This window comes from Chrysoperla carnea, chromosome 4, assembly GCF_905475395.1.
Source record: "Chrysoperla carnea chromosome 4, inChrCarn1.1, whole genome shotgun sequence".
Lineage (NCBI taxonomy): Eukaryota > Metazoa > Arthropoda > Insecta > Neuroptera > Chrysopidae > Chrysoperla > Chrysoperla carnea.
In genome coordinates, this window is record NC_058340.1 from 59,069,250 (window position 1) to 59,093,844 (window position 24,595).

Below are 24,595 nucleotides of genomic sequence, written 5' to 3' on the forward strand. Positions count from 1 at the left end.
CTAGCGAAGCGCAGCGCACCTATATTTAAATAAATAATCGTTGTATTTATATTTAAAATTAAAATCAAGTCTGCTTCTTTCTATACATAGGTATCATTTATACATGTAGGTAATACCTGTGAAGTAATCGAATACTTATTTAAATATTTTATTAATAATCTTTACAGACCGAACAAAAGCTCTTAATGGTGATACCTTTTCCGGAATTCATACATAAAATAAAATCAATAATGAATAAGTGTTGTTTTTTTTTGCATATTTGTTGAGTGAAAACAAAGCTAGCGCCAGAGATGGCACATTAACGACTTCTAACTATTTCCCACCCACTTTGCTGGGAAATTTCAACTTTAAGAACAAAAAGTACCGTGCTGAACTCTCACTTATCATTTCTTTTTTTTTTTATGAATTCCCTCAGAATTGTATAGATTTTAATTTTTTGGTGCGTAGCCCTAATTTTTTTTGAAAACAAAATTACCTCATGATACTCTACTAAACTTACCTCTGATATTTTAACTTTCTACAGGTGAAATAATTTTTAAAATCGGTTAAGTATTTAATTCAAAAATTACAAATATCAACTTCGATTCAAATCACCCCCCAAAATAAACTACTTCCACGTCTACAAGACGTAAATACACGTCTTCCATCAAAGAATGTTTATGCAAAATTTTAAGTAGATTGGACCAAGGAATTACGTTCTCCCGTACAAACTTTGCCCCCTTTTTCACCACATTAGGGGTAGAATTTTGAAAATTCCTTTCTTATCCAAGGCCTACGTCATACACTTTCCAAGATTCAGGTCTCTACGTTCAGCTTTTTTTTTGTATAGAAACAAGTATTTTTGAAAATATGAATTTATTTTAATTTGATTTTCTTCATGCCTGTTTAATTAAAATTTGATGAATAGACAATGAATATATAATGAAAGGAAATTTTGTCAGCGTTTTTGAAGATGATGATAGATAGAAAAAACTGATAGCAAAGAAAACTGCAGTGGTAATAAAAGAAGGAATAATAAAGAACATCAGGATCTCTTAGGTACCTGGTGTCTGATTCTGTCGCAATATTCGTGTTCAGCGACCCCAAAAACGCCCGAGTAAGTTTGGGATCATTTTCATCACTATTAAACGAATTGTGAATTAAGTATATTTACGATTAATTTAAAATCCAATTATAAAATGCATATTATTTATGCAAATTGCATATTTTTAATTTCTTGGAAATCAATTTAGGTCACAAAATTTCCTGACGCTCTAGCGAATCGAATGCTGAAAACCGCATTCAAATGCGATTTACTGTACAAATTTTTCGAACTTTGATCTTATTTAGTATTATTTTAGTATTATTTGTTTCTGCGACTATATTCATAAAAGACATTTCTTATGATTCAAAATATTGTATTTTTTTCGAATAAAATAAATGCTCGTTAGATGTTCTCACATCTGAACATCCCACAAACAATACTAACAAAGATTTACCCCATAAGTAAATCACAGTCATTTATTTATACATAAATATACTTATTATTGTGGTTATATCTATGACCGATAACTAACTACACTCAGAATATTATTATTTAAAGTAACATAAAAAAAACTTGTCTTAAAGGTAAACAAACTAAAATATTATGTGTATGGACTACAAAAAATAAAAAACGGTTGTTATAAAAACTTAAATAACGATAATTTATTTAAACTTATGAAAAATAATTACTTTTTAAATATAATTAAATTTTATAGCCCGAAAAAATATATCACAAAATCAAACCGTAAATATAATATGTGTGTATGTAGATTGTAGTAGAGTGTTGTACGTTAGTATATGTAAGTATTATATTTAAAATATTACTTGGTGAGAGATGAAGTGAAACATTCACATTACTTCCACATTGAAATCTGTATATTTCAAGAATTTATTCTCCTCGTTTCGCTGAACAATTCTAACTTCAAAACAAATAAGAGCCTAAGTGGGCGAGCGGTCTAAGGCGCTAGTCTTCCGATCGTTTGTCTACTTAGACTTAGGTTGCGGGTTCGAACCCAGGCAGCGGCAGTGTGAACAGTATATAATTAATAGGGGCGGTAAAATTGATCACATTGTCGTCGCTTGGATAAGAACGTAGAAACCGACTTAATCCACATCAAATGTAAAATATGTTTGTAAATGAATAAATAAAAATTAACAAATAATGATATGGGTGGCCTCTGTTATAGGCGTATATGTCAGAGAAACGGAGGTTAAACCCCATTATTATTATTAATCTTACAAATAACTTGTCACCAAAGGACCTTCTTCTAACTACCCACGGACACCAATTAAGCAGCCAGTGCTCGACCTCAAAGCTCGTTCCGTAGGGCTTCCGAAATAAGAAACCTCAAAGTGGCTCGAAGTGCATTTACGAAGACTAAAAAAAAGGAGAATACAAACAAAATTTCTATAAGAGGGCACAATAAGAAGGTACGAAGTTCATTGCGGAAGACTAAAAAGGGGTGGGGGAAAGACAAATTTGTAGGAAAGGGTACCATAAAGAACACCAAAGTGATTAAAATGCACTTATCTGAGGAACAGAAATTCAAACGCTTATGAAATACAAATTAAATTAAATTGGAAACTTTTTTTCTTTCTGAAGAGCAACGCCGTTTTCATAAAAGGTTTTCATTGAGCTTTGTTTCCTTTTACAAATGAATTTCTGTTTGGCATGACAACACTTCAATTCTGGAGTATTTTAGTAGAATCTCATTTTCAAGTTCAAATTGTTTCATGCATACAAGAATGTTTACATTAATATAAATAAGTAAGAATTGATTTACCATACAATACTCATAATTTTATAGCTGAATAAAGCGTCATGAACTTATTTCATCCGAAATAAATTCGACCAATTAAATTTTTTTTAATATTTTGAAATATGATCTATACCTATTAAACTGAATGTACATGGTAAGCTGTAGGTAACAAACTTACAGAAAGTTTGTAAAACATTGAAATTACCGTCTTACATTTTATGAATTTAGTAATTAAAAAAAAAAAAAGTTGAAAAATGGGTGGACACTTTTAGGAGGTGAGATGCCACAAAAGGGTGAGGGACAAAATTATTGATAATATTGTTTTCACTAACCATTACCTTGCCAGATTGATAGGTGAGTGATAGGACATTCACTAATGATGTTAAGCAGACAGTATGGTGATCACCAGGTCCTAAGCAGGCTTAAATCTTAGAAAAAACAGGAGTAGTTTTTAAATAGAATATTAAAGTTTGACTGTAATATTAAAAGAGTAGTTTTTTATTAGACAGATCATTCATATATTTGAACAGTTTTGTTATAAATTACTCTGGTTTCATTAAATACACCTATTTATTCAAAGCCTGCTGAAATATAGTTTAAGTCTGTTGTACTTCTGTTTTAAGCCACTGATTATTGCACGGCAAAATGGTTTTCCCGATTAAAAAAAAAAAAAAAAAAAACAGCGAGAATATTAAAAATAAATTGATTATAAATAAATTTTTTGTTAGGCAACGTTTATAACACATGAATATTTTATCATTTGATTAAAAAAATTTTTTTATTTAATAAATCATATTAATCGACTGATTCTACTCTCAAAATTGGACTACTCTCACCTATTTAAAATATTTCTGTAAGTAAATGTACTCTCATTTCAATTTCAATAGTAACACACATACCTTAAGTGAGAAAAAAAGGTAAGTTTATTACCAAAAACACTAAAATATTCCACTTATGTAAAATTTCTACTTTGAAAAATATTATAATTCATTAAATTTATTAAAACAACAACAAACAATAATAAAGATGATCTGTTTACGACCGACCACCAACCGAAACCACCTCCTGGTGATCCTGCTGAAGAAGGAAGAGATTATTTCTTCACTGTTAGTTCAAGAATAACATTCACCACCATATAGCTGCGAACATTTTATACTACAGTTCAATTTTTAGGGTGCCGTAGAATAACAAAACTCTTACTAGTAGTCATAATTATTCAAGCGGTGTATCTTCTTGAGCTTGCATGGAGCGGACAAGAGGTCCAAAAATGATTTTTTTAAATAATAACACAAAAAATCATCGTTCGTAAAAGCCCTGTATTTAAGAGAAAGTTATATTACCAAATACAGTTTTAATATTTAGTTCAATAAAAGATGTTACAAAAATCGGCTAATAGAGGAAATTGAAAGCAACCGCTCGAATAAATTTATTGTTTATTCACAAATAAAACATTTGCATATATCTTTATAAATTATAGCTCATTTGTTATTCTGATGTATGAGCTATATTGTTGTACAATTTCATTCAAATCCATTCGCTAGTTTTTGCCTGAAAGCGTAACAAACAAACAAACAAATAAACAAACAAACATCCTTACTTTCACATTTATAATATATAGGGAATACAGGGATTTGCTTTTTTTTTCCTTTCTACATTTTTCGTTAATCGATTCATGTAGGATAGTGTTCATACAAAATCGTTCAGTCTAAAATATAACTTAAACATTCGATTTTTTATTGTTTATTGAATTTTGTAATCTCACGCGGACGACGGTACTCTCAATCAAATTACACAACCAAAGCTGTTATGTAATCATGCTCAATAAATGTAATCTAAATAAATCAAAAATAAGTAAAAATTTATGATGAACCATAAACATAAAATAACATGTCAAACAGTATTGTTTTAGTACCCCTGGTGAATCAAACGAAACCAAATACTTACCACATATCAAAAATACAATTTTATTTATGATATACCGTGTGTTTACTGAAAATTTACAGTTAATTTGATTGAAAATTAGCAAGGGAAGCGCAAGACAATAATAGGTAAAGCAAGTCATCGTTTCTACATTATCCTCACTGTAGCTTAATTTCCTTCTCTTATGCCATCGAATACTGGAACGTTCAAACATGTTTGCTCTGTAATAACCGCTACTATGTGAACGCTAATGCACATACAAGCATTTTAAGCAACAAATTAAGAATACTTACATATCACATCTGATTGTCTGATAACTTTAGTGCCAGATAGTGTTATAATATTTTTGGGAATCCCATCGAATTACAATGTGACGATGGCTGGGCTTCTTCAGTAAAACATAAGGTCTAATCTATAGATAAGGTATGTCAAACCTAAGAATTTCTTTAAGTGCAGTTCTTCACAAATTTTGCAGTTATAAATTATTCTTTACAGTACTAAAAATTTCTTTAAAAAAAAGTAAAGAACGCTATAATTGTGTATAGAACTTGTGTTACACTCCGTAAAAGCAGTAGAAAAATAGTATAAGCCTTATAACGCTGAAATGGTCCTCTCCTTTTAACAATGAATCTTAAACAACCTTAAAAACCTTAAAAAAACAACTTAATCTAAGGGATTTTAGGGATTCTATGTTCGCTTGTTTATCAGGCTTTTTAAAATGTTTAACGCTTATTCATTCAACAACTTCCAACCATTACATTGGCCATCCCTTTTGCTTTGAAGAGACACGTAAATACAAATGGTAGCATTAAATTTGGATTGAAATCCAAATATACTTTACTATTTTTCTGAAGACATACGCCAGTATAAAATACCGTGCTGCATTATCGGACAAACCAAACTCTCGCCCCATTTGTACATAGAAAATACCCGGCTCAGTGGTCAAGCGGTCTAAGACGTTAGTCTTTGACCGTTTGGCTACTGACTGAGAGGTTGCGGTTTCAAATCCAGGCAGCGGCAGTGTGAACAAGTTATAATTAATAGGAGTGCAGAATTTATCACATTGGCGTCGCTTGGATAAGAACGAAGTAACCGATTCCACCTACATCATGAAATGTAATTGTATAGGTATATACGGATGTCGTTAAAATAAATAAAGCTTAACAAATAATGATGTGGGTGGCCTATGGTATGGGCATATGTCAGAGAAACGGAGGTTAAACCCCATTGTTATTATTATACATAGAAAATAGCTGAGATTTTGGGTGTTTTTTAAGAAGAGAATAAAGCGTTGCAATCTATAGGGTAATTTTACGTTTATCCAAAAAAACATGTTCTATAAGAACAACGGTATTTATAAACATAAATATGAGTTACTTATAAGAAAGAAATGTGGTTCAATACACATTAAACATTCTATAAATATTCGCCTCGTGCTGGTATGTAGTATATGTATACAGTTGCGTGACTAACACGAACCCGGTTTTGAGTTTCGAAGGCCCGACCAGTGGGCCTGTGAGCTACGAGTCTGTCAACAATATGACTTCTGGTCGTTTGTATTATTTGTGATCACACGTACTATTTATTTACTTACTGTGTACTTACTAACAATACACCACAGCACAGTTACTTTACATAGCAAGCGCATATTATATTCAAGTACAAACAAAACACACCACATAATACGTAAACTATGTTTACATTTGTTTTTATTAATGTAGGGACATCTTTTTTTTTTAGGTTTGTTTTCTTTTTTTGGAGAGAAAAAGACAACTTTGTATGCTTCCCACCCTGTTTTAGATATGTTTTTACAGAGGTATTTATAGTAATATCTATGTTTCTGCCGATAATTCAAGAGGCATATGAGATTTTATCCTTGCATTGTTGAAAAGAATGAAGTCCCTATGGCGTATATATATTAAAGCCGGGTCAAAATGGCCGCGCAAATGATCCTTGCTATTGCTCGAGCAACTGCAAAATAATAGAGTTGATTTATTAACGTATACGTATTTGTACAGATATATTAACAGTACAGACCTCTACTATCCCAATAATGAACCCCCTTTCGTCCAATATTAAGGAACTTTTTGACGAATTTCAATTTTTCAAATTATATTCTCAATTGAAGTTATTGAAGAAGACGGATTGTTGTCAGAAACTTCTTTACACATTTCTCGATCAACCACAAGCAGCAAATTTGCAAATTAGACGTACTCAAGTTCAAGTTTCATATTTTACTCGCAAGAATATCATTTTCTCGATTTTCCAGTGTAATTTAACATTTCTGTCCAAGATATGGGAGATTTTTATCTTTAGTTTTGGAATATATATAGTAATCATATCTGGCCAAGATATGGCAAATTTTTATCTTTGTATTTGGAATATATATCTAATCAACACACAAATCAAAATTATTTGACGGCTAGAGTTATAGTTCTCGAAATACTGCCAAAAGTCTCTCAATTTTTGCAATTTTCTCAAAATCTCTTGAAAAAGTAATTTTGATTCCAAAATTACAAAAATTACACTTTCGTTTACACTTTCTGATTGGATGTACATTTTCTGCCTAAATTCCCATACCAAGGTTTCACATATTGATATCAGGCAATTTTTGAATCCTTACTTAGTAAGGAAGTATATACTACATAAGACATTTGCAGTATCAAAGATACATACCTAGAACCAGAAATGTATTTACATAAGAGCTAATGGGGCTATAGCCCAGATTCGAATTGAAAAGTAACATATATTGACTATTTCAAATTTAAAAACTCTTTACTAGTTCGAATTGAAAAATTCTTTTAGTGTTGGATAGCCCATTTATCGAGAAAAGCTATAGCCTATATAACACAACACACTACCAGTTGATTTTAACGAAACTTTACAATAAAATAGCTCATACATCAGAATAACGCATAACCTATAATTTATAAAGATAGCTTCCCTGGGCGGTTTCGATTCTATAAGAAAAATAATTTGATTTCATAATAAAAAGTAACATTATATATCGAATGTTATGCAAGGTGGAATCAGCAAGATCGTTAAGCGAAGCGAACGGGTTACTGCCTAGAACCAACACTGTATACAATAGGGTATTAGCGTTAGTCAAAAATAAATCATGAAATTTGAAAAAAGTTAAAATTTATGTAAAAATATACTTAAATATTCTGATTTCGAGTCATAAAAGCACATTTTTCTTTAAGGTAGTACCTACACGAAAGTGATATTCCAAGAATTTCTCAAAACTCAGAATATAAAATATTTAATTCATAATACACTTGCTGTTAAAATTAGAAGATGATTTACCATGCCATACATGAGATATTAGCAATTAAAAGTGACGCAATTTGTACGTGTACATGGGAGAAGTGTATAAAAATACACAAATTTACAAATATTATATTTATTTACCAATGAATGACGTCCACCATCTCTATGAAAAACTAATATAATGTAGAATACTATATTTAGAAAATATATAAATAAAAATAAAAATTATTCACCATATAGTTTCGATAAAAAAACTTAAATAAATAACTCGTTTTAGCGATGATTTTTGTGGAAAAGATATGAAGACTAATGTTAAAGGCATATGTCATAGTGTGTGTGCTTATATGTATACTAGAAACAGTAGTGAGGAACTACAGTCTTGTCAAAATAATATATGGTATATGTATAATAGTCATAGCACAGTTAATGCACTGAATGATAGTATTAGTCCAAAACTTTTTGACTGGACGGTCGCGGAGGAACTACCTTAAATATATTAAAATTTAAAATCCCAATTTTTAAACTGTATATCTCGTGATCTAAAACGCGGGTAAGCCCTGCTGTGATGTCATAGCGGTATGAGTCATAGACCATCAATTTGTTCAGTGTAGACAGCTGGGTATAATGTATACATAGATAATAAGTATTTATATTTATTATAATCAGATATCTATGAATATATCTGTCAAACTTATTTGTGTTATTTCTTATAGTGATACCCATATTACGTCATCAAATTGGATGCCCGCGTTTTTGACAGTTTAAAAAAGGTTTAAAATTTAAGTTTTTGTCAAGAAAGCGTGTGTATTTTTCCGAAATAAATTTTTTGTGGCTTTTTATTAGCAAAATCAACATTTTGAAGTACTTTTTCAAAAATAGTGAAATACCCTATTGCGAGAACTTGTTCAAAACAGTTTAGAATTTGTAACTGGATCTCATATTTAATGTCTCCTTTCACATTGTTACACAGATATTTATAATATTATTACTTACTTACTGTTTGTTTGTTTGTTCGTTACTTTTTATCAAACATAAAACATACATACGAATATAATGTAAACGAAAATACCAGAAATAAATTATTTATTTTCTTAAACATTATGATTCTATCAAGTAACATAAAAAATGTAGTCATTCAAACGAGTAATAAAATATAACTATTTTGTTTTTGTTTTTACTGTTTTGAAAAAAATAAAAATTATTCGGTAAACTATTGATAATAATTATAAAAAGATTTATAATATCGAATAAAAATTCTTTTTATAAACGCGTATATAACTGTGTCTTCTGTCTGGAATTTCTAACGTTTAGGTAACTGTTGTACAAGTAAATTTCAAGAGGGAATCCACACAGAGAAAACAAAGATTTCTCGACGTACGAAATTTGCATTTTAAAATAATAAAAAACGCATTCTTGAAGCAAGGAGAAATTTACTTGAAAAAAGGATATATTTGTCTTGATTCAAATAAAACCACTTTTTCTGTGTATTGTAAAGAAGTGTCGTATTTATAACTGTTCTTGGAAAAAAAAAATTGAGTTTCGATAATCGGTATTCAAAAAAATCTGGGGCGTCCGGATTACTTGATTTGTTCGTATTACTGGGATTGTATAGAAAAATGCATATTTGTATGTCCATATACCATTTTTATGTTATTGTACTCTACCAGGCGTAGGGTGCGGTGTGGAAAAGGCGGATGAAAAATGTGTGTTTTCCGGACTATTTTGGATTATAGAAACTCTAGTTATTTCGACTAATAAACATTATTTTGTTTATTATGGTAGCGCAGGGTAATAACCATTTCGAAATAATAAATAAAGGAAATAAACCCTTTTTATCATTCATCAAACATAACTACGATCCATCCGATTAATATGAATACATCCTGAAGCCCCCAGCGGGATCTTTTTGATCAAAAATTTCCATACTTCGTACAACTTTTTTTTTCTATTCTTCGCAAATCTACTTGGAACCCTGCATAAGATCTGATACGTGAAAAGAATGACAAAAAATGGTAGCTGAAAGAGTTGAAAATGGTTTTGTGTTTTACAACTACATTCCATTTTCCACTTTTCGGCAGTTGAGAACTTCCTGCCATCTTTTTACATATTGTAGAAAAAAAGCCATCAAAAGTGAAAAAATTCCATAATTCATCACTCGAGCCAAGAATGAAGCCACTATTTTCTTAGCTACGAAAATTACCTTCATCAATCGAAAATGGAGACAAAAAGAATCATTGAAATATTTCGATTTGAAACCGGAGGTTAGGTTTAACCGGAGTCATCGACCATCATCAAAACAATTAGTCGGAACAAAGTCATGGGTATATAAAAAATGAAATTTTTGAAGCAATTTTGTTCTTAAATTAAAAATTTTTAAAGGGTTAAAAAAAGTAGTCTTGAGGTCAAGAAAATGACCTAAGATTTTTTTGCCTTTGTTTTTAAATGTAAATAACATTTTTCTGTGTGTATTTTCAATAAAAGCAGGTTATATTTAAAGCGCATCACATTAATGTTAAAAGTAAAAAAATTGTTAAAAGTTTTTTAATGCATAGATTTAAGACAAACCGTACATTATAATTAAAATCAATAAAAAGATAACAATTCATTAATTGCATTAAACATTTCAAGACAATTAAAACTAAAAGATGATAAAAATAATGATATTTGTAATATTAAATAAACGTCTATATAATGTAATGAATGGCTATTAATTTGTAATTAGTCGATCGATTTTTATGATCAATTTATTGTTTTTAGACGCCATACTAAAAATTTTATTCCTTATTTTTTTATTTCAATGTCAGGTTTTGTTATTATTATTGAATCATATAATTAAGATGTACATTCAGAGTTCCGTTTCAATAAAATATTTGAAATTTCATTAGCTTCAATTTGACTCTTCTAGGTATACATTTGGTATAACCAATCCTATTTTATTTGTTGAGAGTATCTAGAAATCCAAAAACAAAATAAAAAAAACTCTTCTAGATTTATTAAAATTTCAATTTTTCTAGAGAAATTGCGCACAATGTAGTACTTTTAAAGTTCCAGGAAAATCTTAAATTTAATCGAAAACCTAGGAGAAGTTTTTTCAGTTAAAGTATTTTTGTATTATTTAATGTGTTTAGAAAACAGTTCAAAAATTATATTAGTTATTTAACGCACGTAATCACTTCTAATCAACCAAAAGACAAAAAACAGCAACTTGCAGAACAGGAAAAAATTTCTGAAAAATTATTTAGCTTATTATGTGGTCCAGGGATCACGGATTATTTGACACATTAAACAAATTTTAAATGCGTTTTCCTCGTTAATGGTTTTACAAAACGATTTCCACGATTCTGGAAAAGTTTTTTTGGTCTATGGGCTTAAATCTTTGTGAAATTTGTTGAAAATAGTTAAAATCAGTACCTAATTGTCCAAAATCTACCAAAAAAATAAACAATTTTATTTTATTGCAATAATAAACAATATTATTTTTTATATTAGGTTTTTTTTTCACAAAAATATGTTTTTTTGTAATTATGGCTAATATGGCTGTGTCTGACCATTGAAAGCGATGCTAGAGTGAACCGATTTGCATCCCATTTTAGAGCTATTACCGCCAACTTGTAGTAAACACTTTTTGTAAATATTATGTTTTTATTTTATTTGCCTTTTTTTTATCTTCTCTAATAAGAAACAAATTGAATAAGAAACGCAAAAAATTTTGTAAATGAGCTACCTAGCAGTGCATTCGACATCCCAAATAACGTCCAATTTTTGGGATAAGCTCTTAAATTTTAAGCTTGCCATTAGCTTTAATATTTTTTGTAAAAAAGCTCCATTTTGAATAGTTTCACCAGATAAAAAATGTAATAGGCTCGTAACAATGAAACCACAAAGAAAATTTCAACTACAAAATTTTTTTTATTTAGAAACAAAAACAAGCGACGATATTCACCTTCATGAGAATTTAATTTTTCAGGCATCGATTAGTTGATCTACACAACTAGAATTCAATTCAAAATCAGAAGTTCTTTCGCTTATTATAAGAACCTATTACTTATCTACAATAAATTATTTGCTACGCAACTCCAGATATAATGAAAAATATTTCTCACTTTAGGAAACACGTATTATATAATCAGATATCAGAGAAAATAATTTCTGAAACTTAATTGCATATAGAAAATAATCATTGAACCTTTGACAGGAAAGTCGATTGTTTTCACAATCGCTCTACTATATCACCAAAATGTATAACTTCAAACAAACTGTTCAGTCCTTCTTAAATAGTTGACCGTTAATATCCACTACTACCATCAATATCATCTGGTGGGAACCAGTAAACCAGTAAACGGCTACCATTTACCTTCGCTGTTAAGTTGATGTGATTTGACAAGATGGATGTACTAACATTTTTAAAATTTTAAACAATAAAAAGATCCATTAAAGGCGTTGATCTTAAAATTTGGTAATATTTAAAACATATATTTTAATTTCATTTTAAAACAAATACGATCATAAAATTATTTCTTGTGTATTATTAATCTTAAAAAAATGCCACAATTGTTACTTTCTCTCGTCAACACATCATTAATTTGACCATCTGTTTATATTATTCATTTTATGAATATTTTTTGTAACGCCAAGGCAAGTCACAAGCTAGCGTGACTATTTTTTGTATTAGTCAAGCTCAAACCAGAAACTTAAATTTACAAACTAATAAGACAAAAATTCAAAAAGCTTTCATCATAAAAAAGACATATTCAGAGGCCTCCAGCGAAATTTATCATTAAGCGTAAGAAAAATCTAGTGGTAATCTTCAAACACTAGTATGAAACTTGAGTATCAAATATGACAAGGTAAATTTTTCGGCTACGGAACTCGCATTTGAAACATATCTAGGAACACTCTCCTAAAAGGTGAGTGTTCCTAGGAACACTCTAAATTGCCTCTTTCCTTAAAACCTTTTCCAAACTTAGCTGATTTGGAACATCATCGCCTAAATTTGCACGCAAAATAGACCTTAGAGCACTCTCCATTAAATTAACTTTCAAACAAAACCAAGAAAATCAAAATCGGTTCATCCGTTTAGGGGCTACGATGCCACAGACAGACACATAGACAGACACACACACATAGCGGTCAAACTATTACCCCTTTTTAAAATTCGGAGGTTAGAAACTATTACCTATGAATAATTTTGAATAAAGCAACAAAACGCAATGTTTTAAAACGATTTCCCATCCTAGATCTAAATATGCCCAATATCGATTAACTTCACTGATTTGGCTAAAACCGTTGTTTTCAATGTGGTATTTTGCTGACATTGATGCATCATCAATACTGACGCGAACCCATAAGATTTTCTCCTACCAAAAATCGTCAAACGCAAATTGTCCACATAATTCCATATAAGTTTCAGTTTCTCAGAATAATTTGCCGTAACTTTTCCTAATTTTTTTTTAAATATTTGAAAATTTTTTCGGTAAGCTAACACGAATTGTTCGCGTGAAAAAATTAATGAAAACATATAACGCTAGCTAATAAGTAGACATGGCGTGTTCTTGTGATGTTAATGTAACAAATATGAATATTATTATAATAAAGGCACACATAATGTGGCGCCTTCCTTAGAAAGCATTTCATAAAAGGTACAAACGCGGTACCCCCAATGGAATAGTAAAGTATGTTCACGCTGAATGTTCTTCACAGTATATAAACAATCGTTTTTAATGTTATTTTTTTAGTTACAAGATTTCAAAATACATGGGATAATATTTTAGAAAATGAAAAAATATATTTAAAGTAGTTAAAAAACAAAAATTATAATTTTATTTAAAATAATTAATTGTTGAAATACAGTATATAGACAACTAACTGTGAACTACCCGCTTTACTGGGCAACTTCCAAACTTTTATTTGATACCCTGTGGTATATTTGAAAATATTCGATTATTCATTCCCGCTTTCTCGTTTCACTTTTCCACCCACCCCCCCCCCCCCCAAGATTAAAAATAGATAAAAAGAATACTTGAAGGCGGCTGCATATCCTGTCAATATTTGAGCTTAATCGATACACAACTTTTTAAGTTTTTGAAGTACATCCCTTTCAACCCCTATTAACTCCTAACTCTACTATATTATGCATGTATTATACATGAAAAACTTTCTCTTGAATCACTCTATCTATTAGAAAACCGCATCAGAATCCGTTGCGCAATTTTTCAAGATCTTAGCATACATAGAGATTAGGGATAGACTATGTATTCATATCGGTGTCAGTGTCCGGCATTCATTTGTTCTAGTTTTGAAAATTTTTCAAAGAATTTTCTATCATATTTTTTTAGTTTTTCAAAGGCTCACTAATTGAAGCTATCTACAAATTCCCAACTCTCTATCTTTTAAATTTTCAGAGAAAATGAACACCAAAATTTTGCCCGAAGTTGCAACCAAAAACTAAAGTTGTGGACACTATTTAACGAGTAAAAATTGAGGCTTTAAAATCAAATAATCTATAGTAACTCTTCAGAACTTTATTAAAGATATTCAAAGATAAATTTAAGATTTTGATAAGCTCAAAAATGTAATTTATTTGCATTAATTTTCAGCTTGGAAAATAACCTTTTTCTGGAGTTTTTCCAAACATTAACTGTTAATAACTCAAAAACGGTGACCTTTAGAAAAAAATCACAAGGACTTTTTTTGTCGTAAAATTATCCAAAAAACCTCGGATAGCTTGTTATTTCGTGAAAAAAAAATGGCATTTGATTGTTTCTGTGGAAGACGAGAGAGACTAAAATTGAACCAATAGAGATTCTGGAAAAGAGAGATTCTGAACCAATGTCCGGAATATTAATCTAAAAGCTTTTCTGAGCAAAAATAAATTGTAAAATGCGGTCCTTGATTTTTGCGAACTCAAATCTATCTAGAGCCTGTCGTCTTTATCGCCTGTCCTATATCGTTTTATAAAACTAAAACACTCCAGAAACTAAAATTTCACGAAGATACGCAGAACTGTATCGGTATAAAACTGTTTTACATAGGTATAGAATTAATGGTTTTACACATATATTGTAAAACATAATTAAAATAATTATAATTTTCATACAATATTTCTTAAAATGTAGTTACATATTCACTGATTGATAGTTATTATGATTATGAATTCTAAAATATTCCTCTTCATATTTCACTACTAATTATAAAATAATACTAATTATTATAATTAATATTTATATCTCTAGTATTCATTAAATAAATAATAAATTTTACAGGAATGCATTCATAAAATATGTTATAATAATTATTATATAAAATCAAGAATTAAAAAATTTTAAATGTTTACACAATTTTACAAATTTTCCTCTAGAACGGAAATTTAAATCTTAAACTTCCGTTAAAGTTGATTTTACCAATGGAAACAGAGCATAAAATAGAGTATGGTCGAAAGTTGTAGTTTCTTATCTAATATTTATTCACCTGTTAATTTAAAAAAAATTCTGTAAAGCTTTTCTATAAAAACCGAAAAAACAGTTAATAACAGGCCTTCAAATTTCGTTCAGTTCCTTCTTCAATTCCTTTTTTTAATCCTTTATATATGAACTGTTTTCTTTTATTCATGTTAGCACATCAACCAAGCGAAGTGCTGCAAGGATGATACAAATCTCACTACGCGTCTCAGAATTTGTCACTTTTTGATGTTGTGAGTCTTTGCAAGGAAAGCTATAAAAAAATCTTGACGAGTGAAGGAAATGACGTCTTCGCTTTAATTACAACTTATAATATATACCACGTTAGGAATACAATTTTTCACCCTGAAACGAGATTTCGAATTTAGGAGAAGAAATAATACAGAAAAAAAATTTTTGTCCATATTAAGGTGCGAATTTCTCGAAAACGTAACGTGCTGTAGCAATTTTGCACTCAGATTCGTGTATACCACGTCAAAAACCTTCCAAAATTTAAACTCGTGCTTCTATGACAATATTTGTGTTGACCAGTGTTATTGCATTCTTTATTTTGCGTATCAATAACAACTGTAAGGCAATTTCATAAACGTACCTTGAAAGTTGAATCCAACTCTGAATAAAATATGCAGAACAAAATACATGAATAATTTAAGTTTAAAAACAAAATCAACATTTGTTGATAATGAATAAATGGCAATGGTAGAACCAAAGTAATCCAAGCAACATTTCCCTTAAAATAGAGATTTTGGCTTTTGAGCACGATAGAAACAGAATTCTTCATAATTCTTTCATGTCACCCAAAATCAATCTAAATTACCATTCTTTTCCTTCAAAAATTCCGATTTCTAAAAAATTAATTTTTAATATGTATGTGCCATACATTATTCTTGTAAATATAAACCAGTAGGTAATAATAATATTAATAATAATAAAGAAGTTTAATCTCCGTTTCTCAGACATATATACGTCTATAACAAAGGCTAAATACATCAATTTAATACTTAATTATGAATTACATCATAATATATATAATTAAATTTATGATGTGGATGGAATCAGTTACTTCGTTGTTATCCAACCGACGACAGTGTCATCAATTTACCGCCCCAATAATTACAATTAATCAGACTGTCGCTAGCTGGATTCGAACCCGCAGCCTCCCAATTAAGAAGCCAATCAGTAAAGGTGATTGCACCTTTACTCGCTCGGCCACTTAGTCGGTTTAAATAAACAAGTAAAATCATTAATTTTTCTTTACAACTTAAAACACTTTTTCTTTATTTTCTCAAAACTAAAATGTTACTTAGATCATTATGGTTCTACCATCCCCAAATATCGACAACAAACAACAACAACAACAACAACAACAAAAGACATTAAATTATCGTAAAAATGTTATGGTATTTTTATTACAAGAATTAACAAACAATCTTAATTAATACATATTTTAACAACGTGAAAATGTATTATTCATAATTACATACATACATATATCCTTGTGAATAACTGCTAAGACATTTCTACTATTATGCATTTACTTACGAAAAGATGGTTCAAATTATGGGCATCCCGAAGGGGGAGAGAGAGCAGCTGCCCCCCTGTGATTCCCAAGAATGAAATTCAAAGTTCACTCATTTGATTAAAAATTTTAATATTTTACGAGTTAAAAATTGCATTCCAAACTTTCATTTTCATTGATTAAATCGCATTTAACGTAAATTAATGGTAAAATAGGTCTAATTTTTACTTTGACATATGAGTATAAAACGTCTTGTTTTGATTTTATTGGCTAAAAATTAGGTGTTTTCTTTGTTCAAGATTATTAATTAATAAATAGAAGAAAATGGCAAGATATAAAATATGGTTAAAATTTATAAAAAGTAGGTCGGAGAGCGGAAATATAAAAATACATTTTTGTTAATTTCGTATGTCTATTTTTGTAGTTACAAGTAAAAGAAACTATGATTAGATTATAATTATAGATCTTAATAAATCCGTTGATTTCTTTAATTTTTTTGTTATTTCTACGGTCTCTTGACCTAATTACCATACAGAACTTTGTTTTTCAAGTGTCACCCATGGTTTTAGAGCTACTTTGAGTTCGTAAACCAGCAAGTCATTTGAACACTTTTGTTTGAAACCTTTTTACCATCAACCCTATAGACCCGCCTCAATTTCCATTCAGAGATAAATACACATTATGTATTTATTTGTCTATATGGATTTTTTACAACTATGGATATCTACAATGTATATAATTAGAAATAGTTCAAAAATTCATACTCAAACATATTTAGAATATTTAAACAATTAACTACAAAGTTGTTATCTTGTGTACGGAATGTCTCTTTTTTAGAAAATGTTAATTATATCAGGAACAATAATTAATTTCTTTATGTGTTCATAAATTAGAAGTTCAAGTTCAATTAATGTTTGCTAAAAAGTAGAGGAGAGTGGGTATGAAAGAGTCCCATGTTTAGAAACTTTTACTTTTTATGACCGGTGCTGATCGTACCATACTCATAACTGTTTCAGTTTTTTAAAAGCAGCAATAAACCAGCACGTCACCCGATAACAGCCGTCCACAAAACTTTGCAAGTCCTCAAAGAAAACTGAAAGAGCTATGAGATGCAATCAGAAACGTTTAAAAAAATTAAAAGCCTTTAAAACATTAATCTTTCATCCCCACTGTCCCCTGATCAATAAAATGTAGTTCTGGATTTCGAATTATTTTCTAAATGTGAATAATTGCGAATTTCTTTAAATAATATACATAACAATAACAATTAAAAAATAGCTCATTTACTAAAAATCGTATATAAACTCAGCGAAAATACTTTTATGTTTAAAAGCGATTTAAAACTTTCTATTCATGATGTTTTGTTTTAAAATATGGTTTACTTTTGTCTGTGCTTTTTCATGTAAGTAGTACAGCACACCTATCTAGTCTAGTCAATAAGTTAAAATTGGGGAAATATACAAATAATGGTTTTAAAAATACGTTAAATTCAGAATGATGTCTAGAAAAAATGTATGTCTTAAAAAATGTTTAAATAATTGGTGTAAATTTTTTTATCTTCGTACTTAACAAAATGACGTCATAAAAGTTTGAAAAATTTTAATACTTTGTTTATAATTTTTTTTTTTTTTTTTTGAGTTTAGACAATAAATTCTTGATTTTTTATTTTTTATGAAATTTTTGATATCTTAAAAAAAATACTTAATTAAAAACACAGTTTTAAAATTTTCTAAACTTTTATGACGTGATCTTGTGAAGTATATATTGTTAGGCCCTAGACGGCGTTATCCTTAAAAACGTGGTTTCTAACACACAGTCAGTCAAAAATTAGTATTATTAAGTAATAATATTTTAATGGTGTTATAAAATAAGTTGAAATAGTAACATGGTTTGATTTATTTAGCTGGTCAGCAAAAATTAATATTTAATATTTAATATTTACGTCACAATATTTTATATTTTGACCTAAATGTTTTATATTTAAAGGCAAGCTAAATATTCAAAATTCATACAGTGATTATTACTATTAAATTTTGGTGGCAGCATCTTCCCTGGACCCTTAACCAAGGCAGTTACATAACAATATATAAGAAGAGCGCCACGAAGTCAAAAAATTCCTTTTAATAATTTTTTTAGTCAACCTAAAATGCATGATTTTCCCTTTTTACACATTTTTGAGTAACTTAAAAAAATTATTATAAAGAAAGTATTAAAATATTTTAAACTTTTTGGCGTGATCTGTTTAAGTATATATATAAGAAAGGTATCACGAAACCAAAAAATTAATTCGTCAATTAATTAAACATAATCAATTAATTTTTCGTCAATTAATTAAACATTTTTTAGTTAAGGTAATACTATCGGTAATAAACTTTGCATTCAGAATTTTATGAAACTTGGCATAGTTGTCCATTATTAAATTATAATTAACCAGTTAAATTTTTAGGGGCCTTCAGAGTACTAAAAATGAAGAACGTCCAGTTTTGTGAAATATAATAAAATCTGTGATTTCCCATAAGAATCAATGTTAAAATATCTTTAAAATATCTTTTTTTCAGTTCTCTGAAGGCCACTAAAAATTTAACTGGTTAATTATGATATAATAATGGACAACCATGCCAAGTTTCATTAAATTCTGAATGCAAAGTTTATTACCTATTAAGTTGCACAATATACCTACTAATATTTTTTGTAATGTAATAATTAATTATTTTTAGATGTGAAAGGTACACCATTTTCATCTCGTATTATTAATGGTACGGTATCAGAAGAATCTCATCCATGGGTAGCTAGAATAGTAGTCAAGGACGAAAATACGCCGAAAGGTAGAGCTATAAGTACCGATTGTGGAGGTAGTTTAATTGATCCAAAATGGGTTATAACAGCAAAACATTGTTTATTGGATAATAATACAAAAGAATATAGTGACGTAAGTAAACTATTTAATATATTAAGCAGACGTTTTTCCTGTCGTCAACCCCATCTGTGTACGTACATACAATTTAAATGCGTGGCGAGCGATTCTATAAAACTATGTAAATAAATAATTCGAATTTACTTCCAATAATCCGATTAGTTTTTTATGAATAGGTTTTCATGTTTTCATTTGTTTTGAACTTTTCAATGATAAGTTAGTTTTTACAAAAATTAGTCATTTACCTACTTTTTATGAAAATAGCGAAATATTATTAAAGAGTAATTAAATATTTAAAGAAAGTATATATCATACCTTAAAAAGTGTATGATTTATTATTTTTTGAAAAATTGATTGCATTTTTTTTCTTTTTTTCGTCTTTAAAAATCAATAGAAACAGTAATAAATAGAACTTAAAACACCTATGCTCAACCATGTATCAATTTGGCCACCTCTGTGGCCAAATATGATGTAACAAAATTTGGTGTTACATTTTAGTGCCAAAAATTAAATTCAATCCAAAATCCGCAAGGTTGAAAATGTAGATTTGACATAAACGCGCTTTGAGTTTTTATTGTCCTATCCAGTTAGGGTATTTGATCTCATCGTAATGTCTGTAACTTTAATCAATTTTACAATTTTAATTTGAAAATTTTAGACGTTTTTGAAACTATGATAGAAAAAAAAATCTCAATAAACTTTGCCTCTTAAAATTGAAATTACTCGAAACAAGTGAAATTTAAAAAATTTTAAAAACCCCCAAAAAATTTTTCTAGAAGGAAAACCTAAACTCGCATTTTAAACATATCTAAGAACACTCTCCATTAAATTGCCTTTTTCTTTACAGCATTTTCCAAATTGAGCCAGTTTGGAAGATCATCCCCAACTTTTTAGTTTTTACGCGTACGGAACCCTAAATTCAAATTTATTTAAATAACCTTCCAAATGAAAACCAAAAAAATCAAAATCGGTTTATCCGTTTAGGTGCTACGATGCCACAGACAGACACACAGACACACACAAATAGCGATCAAATTTTTAACACTCCTAATCTGAAATAATCTGAATCTCAGATACAATTAAAAAAAAAAATTATTTTATAGAAATATGAAGTGAGCGTGGGCAACAATGACTGGACTCGTGGACAATTCATAACAGTTTTAGAACATTTCTTATATTCTAAAGAAAATCATATAGATGACGATATAGCTTTGTTGCTCTTAGAAAAAGAACCTACAAATGTTGAACCAATTCCAATGCTACTTGACGATGATATAAATTATGGTGGCAAGTATGCAACTCTTTATGGATGGGGTCGTACAGATCCAAAAGTAGATTCGGTAGAGACTATCCTAAGACAAACTCAAGTTAAGTTGAAAGACAAGGATGAATGCCCAAAAGATGTTCTATGCTTCGATCCAACTGAAACTAGCACAAACTCATGCGTAGGTGACAGCGGTGGACCAATGACCATGGACATTAAAGGAAATGAAACTCTTTGTGGAATGGCTCATGTTGGAGAAGAAGTAAACGGGGTCGGATGTTCAGGAACCTATAGTTCTTACACGAAGTCATTCTATAAACCATATGCTGAATGGATAAAAAAAACTATGTCAGAAAACAAAGGACGATAACGATGACGATGATTGGCAACGAAGCATTTATATCTGAAAACGGGATTCAAATTGATTGATATGCATGAAATAACGAATTTGTAATTTATGTAATATTTTTCAATATAATAAATTAAGGGCACATTACTCTTTATTGCAATAGAGAACTTGCATGTTTTTTAATTTTTTTTTTCGAAAGTTTACTAAAAGTGAAATTTACAAATCGTCGCCACTTTTTTCGGGTACGAAACTCTAAACTCGCACTTGATAGCTAAGAACACTCGCCGTTAAATTACCTTCAAACGAAACCAAAAAAATTAAATCGGTTCATCCGTTTAGGAGCTACGATGCCACAGACAGACAGACACACACGCATTGAACCGAATATATGCGTTCGAGTATTGAATAATTAAATATTTCGTATACGCGTCTGCCGGCAAAGATGTGGGTACATTTGACATGCTGGTATCATATAGCATGCAATTTGCCACAAAATATTATTTAAAACAAGTGAAAAGAAACAATTGTTAATTGTTGAAATACCATGCATAGTCAGTGTTGATTTCTTTATCACATAACACATACAAAAATGTATAGACAGTGTTGATGCGCAATCGTTTGTTTTTTTGACGTCACGTAAATAACAAAAGATATTCACTTTTAAATAGACACACACACAACTGATATTCCTATATTAATACATACTATAAAATTTGCACCTAATTAACGCCCTCGTCGGTAAACAGTGATGTTTACAAAAAAATGTTTCAAACAAAAGTTTTTTATTTTTTACATTTAAACTTTTGTTCTATCTCTAACGGTTTACAAGATGGGTCCTACGGACCCAAGACCCAATTGTCCTATGATGCTCATTTACGAACTTGACCTCACTTTTTACGTCCTGAGTACGCTGTCAGCTCGATATCTTTTTTCGTTTTTGAGTTATCGTGTCCACAGACGGATGGACGGACGGACGGACGGACAACCGGAAATGGACTAATTAGGTGATTTTATGAACAGCTATGACAAAATTTTTTTCCTAGCATCATTATTTTTAAGCGTTACAAACTTGGGACTAAACTTAATATACTATGTATATTTCATATATGCATGGTATAAAGAGGATTTTCATGTCTCATTCGCATGTTGTACAATTAAAGTTAAAATTTCTTGCCATTTTAAATGGAAAACCGATTTATAAAAACAACAAAGATAATTAAATAAATAATAAATTATCATATTGGTTTGTAATTGGTATTATAACAATAAACATAAATCATTATTGTTACATACAAAATATGTGTACAATAAAAAAGAATTACGCCTTTCTTATTATCATCATCATTTTTTTGTCTGCAACTGCACAGTCTTTGTCTTAAAAGTAAATACAAATAATAAATTTTAAAAATCAAGAAACCCCATTGTATAAAATATTGTAAACTGAAAAATTAAAAAAAGATAGTCAGTCGTGGACACTGTCGAGGAACTTTGAAATAACTGTGTTTTTTTTTTAATATTTCAGTTAATTATAGTATAAATAATTATTTCATAATTTGAAATTGAAATTATTAGCGTATGTATAAAAAACTATTATAAATAACAAAAAAAAGCAACAACACAAGTATTTTCAAGCGGTCACTCATCCTAGAACTAAGGGTGCCCAATGTCGCTTAGCAAAAGTGATCAAGTGAGACCCGTTGTTTTCAATGTCGTATGTATCAAAAACTGCCCAACGCGCCTAAAGAAGTTAATTAAAGAGTTTGGACCGTAATATAGAAGCATGTCTAAGATTTCTCATTTTGTGGATTCTGGCTCATAGAAGCAGAAAAACATATTAGTGTAGACTAAAACGATTCGAGAATTCAGCTTTCTCGGTGTTCACTTTTTCGATTTTCATTCTCACAAACATCTAAAACGCGAAAAATGTTTTCAAACCTAGGATCTTATTTCAACGCTTTTGCCCTTACCAAAACGCATATGTTTAAAAAAATGAATTCGTTTTTTATATGCTAGCCACGCGCAACCATCACCAATTTCTAGCACTTCTAGTCAAAAGCGAAAAATCAGTCAAGACAGAAAACTCTGATTTAATCACCAATGGCTAATAATTAAAAATAATACGCTCAAATACTAAATCCTCCTGGCTGTTGGTAAATAATAAGCAGGTATTTGGCCTATTATTATCAATCGGAGTTATGGAAATTTTTTCTTGGTATTTTTATCCGATTTTGCGTGCCTACCGCGGTAGATATATGTGCCATCACCCCGTTTCAAGATAAAAATCCCTACTTGACTATCTTTATTGGAAATACATACGTTGTGCAGTTATGCAATGCCCATGCTTGTGAAGTCTTCATTATTTTATCGTTATCTAATATTTGATAAATCCTGCTGTTATATAACTTAGACCACCTTGTATATTCTGTTTTACGAGACGCGTAAATCCGTAACCAGAAATATTAATGGCTTTTAAACTATGTCAAAAATTAAAACGTGAGAAAATAACACACGTGCTAATATAAAGAAATAAATAAATAAATATAAATCTATAATAATAAAATATTAATACATAATAATATTATTATCATTTGAATCATGATAAAAAGCCACTGTTTATATATAAATATGATTGGTCTTTTTGAATCTGTGCAAGTAGTTTAATTAAAATAACATTTATTTTGAATATTATTACATAATTTATTACCTCTTTGATTACTATCAGAATTAATTTACAGTTATGTACAAAAATGTATAGAAAATTAATATTCATATTTATTATGATTTTATTATTACTACTTCTTCGTACTAAAGTAGTATACTACACATCATACCACCGAAGAATTCAATTAAGTGATCTATTTAATTTATTTTGATTAAAACTAATTTTATAAGTTAATACTAATTAATTGGTATTATTAATTACCCACCCGCTTCACTGGACTTAAAAGTAAAAACCACCCATTTATAGCTTCCACCCTCTCTTGATTCATTGAGTGTATCAGAAAAATTGGCCATGATTTGTTTGACATTTACCATTTTAAATTTGTACAGAATCATTTAATTTATGGTTCCAAATGATGATCATAGATCATAGAAATTAAAATCCATTCATCCGTTTA

The 24,595-nt window shown here is 29.4% G+C and overlaps 2 protein-coding genes across 15 annotated transcripts in view; one reads left to right on the forward strand and one right to left on the reverse strand.

Moving 5' to 3' along the window:
• LOC123299182 (RNA/RNP complex-1-interacting phosphatase) overlaps positions 1–24,595 on the reverse strand; it is a 125,534-nt gene that overhangs the window by 80,638 nt on the left and 20,301 nt on the right. The gene's annotated exons all lie outside the window — the stretch shown is intronic.
• On the forward strand, positions 18,281–21,629 carry LOC123299183 (kallikrein-1-like). 13 transcript variants are annotated; one of them, XM_044881467.1, is made up of 4 exons: positions 18,281–18,351; positions 19,667–19,878; positions 20,967–21,375; positions 21,421–21,629. In XM_044881467.1, exons 1-4 carry the CDS (start codon positions 18,303–18,305, stop codon positions 21,495–21,497), a joined length of 747 nt encoding a protein of 248 aa, XP_044737402.1. In that variant the 5' UTR covers positions 18,281–18,302; the 3' UTR covers positions 21,498–21,629. The 13 variants fall into 13 exon arrangements, with proteins under 13 accessions (XP_044737402.1, XP_044737400.1, XP_044737401.1 ...); XM_044881465.1 differs by having other exon boundaries at positions 20,967–21,194; positions 21,231–21,629; XM_044881466.1 differs by having other exon boundaries at positions 20,967–21,194; positions 21,237–21,629.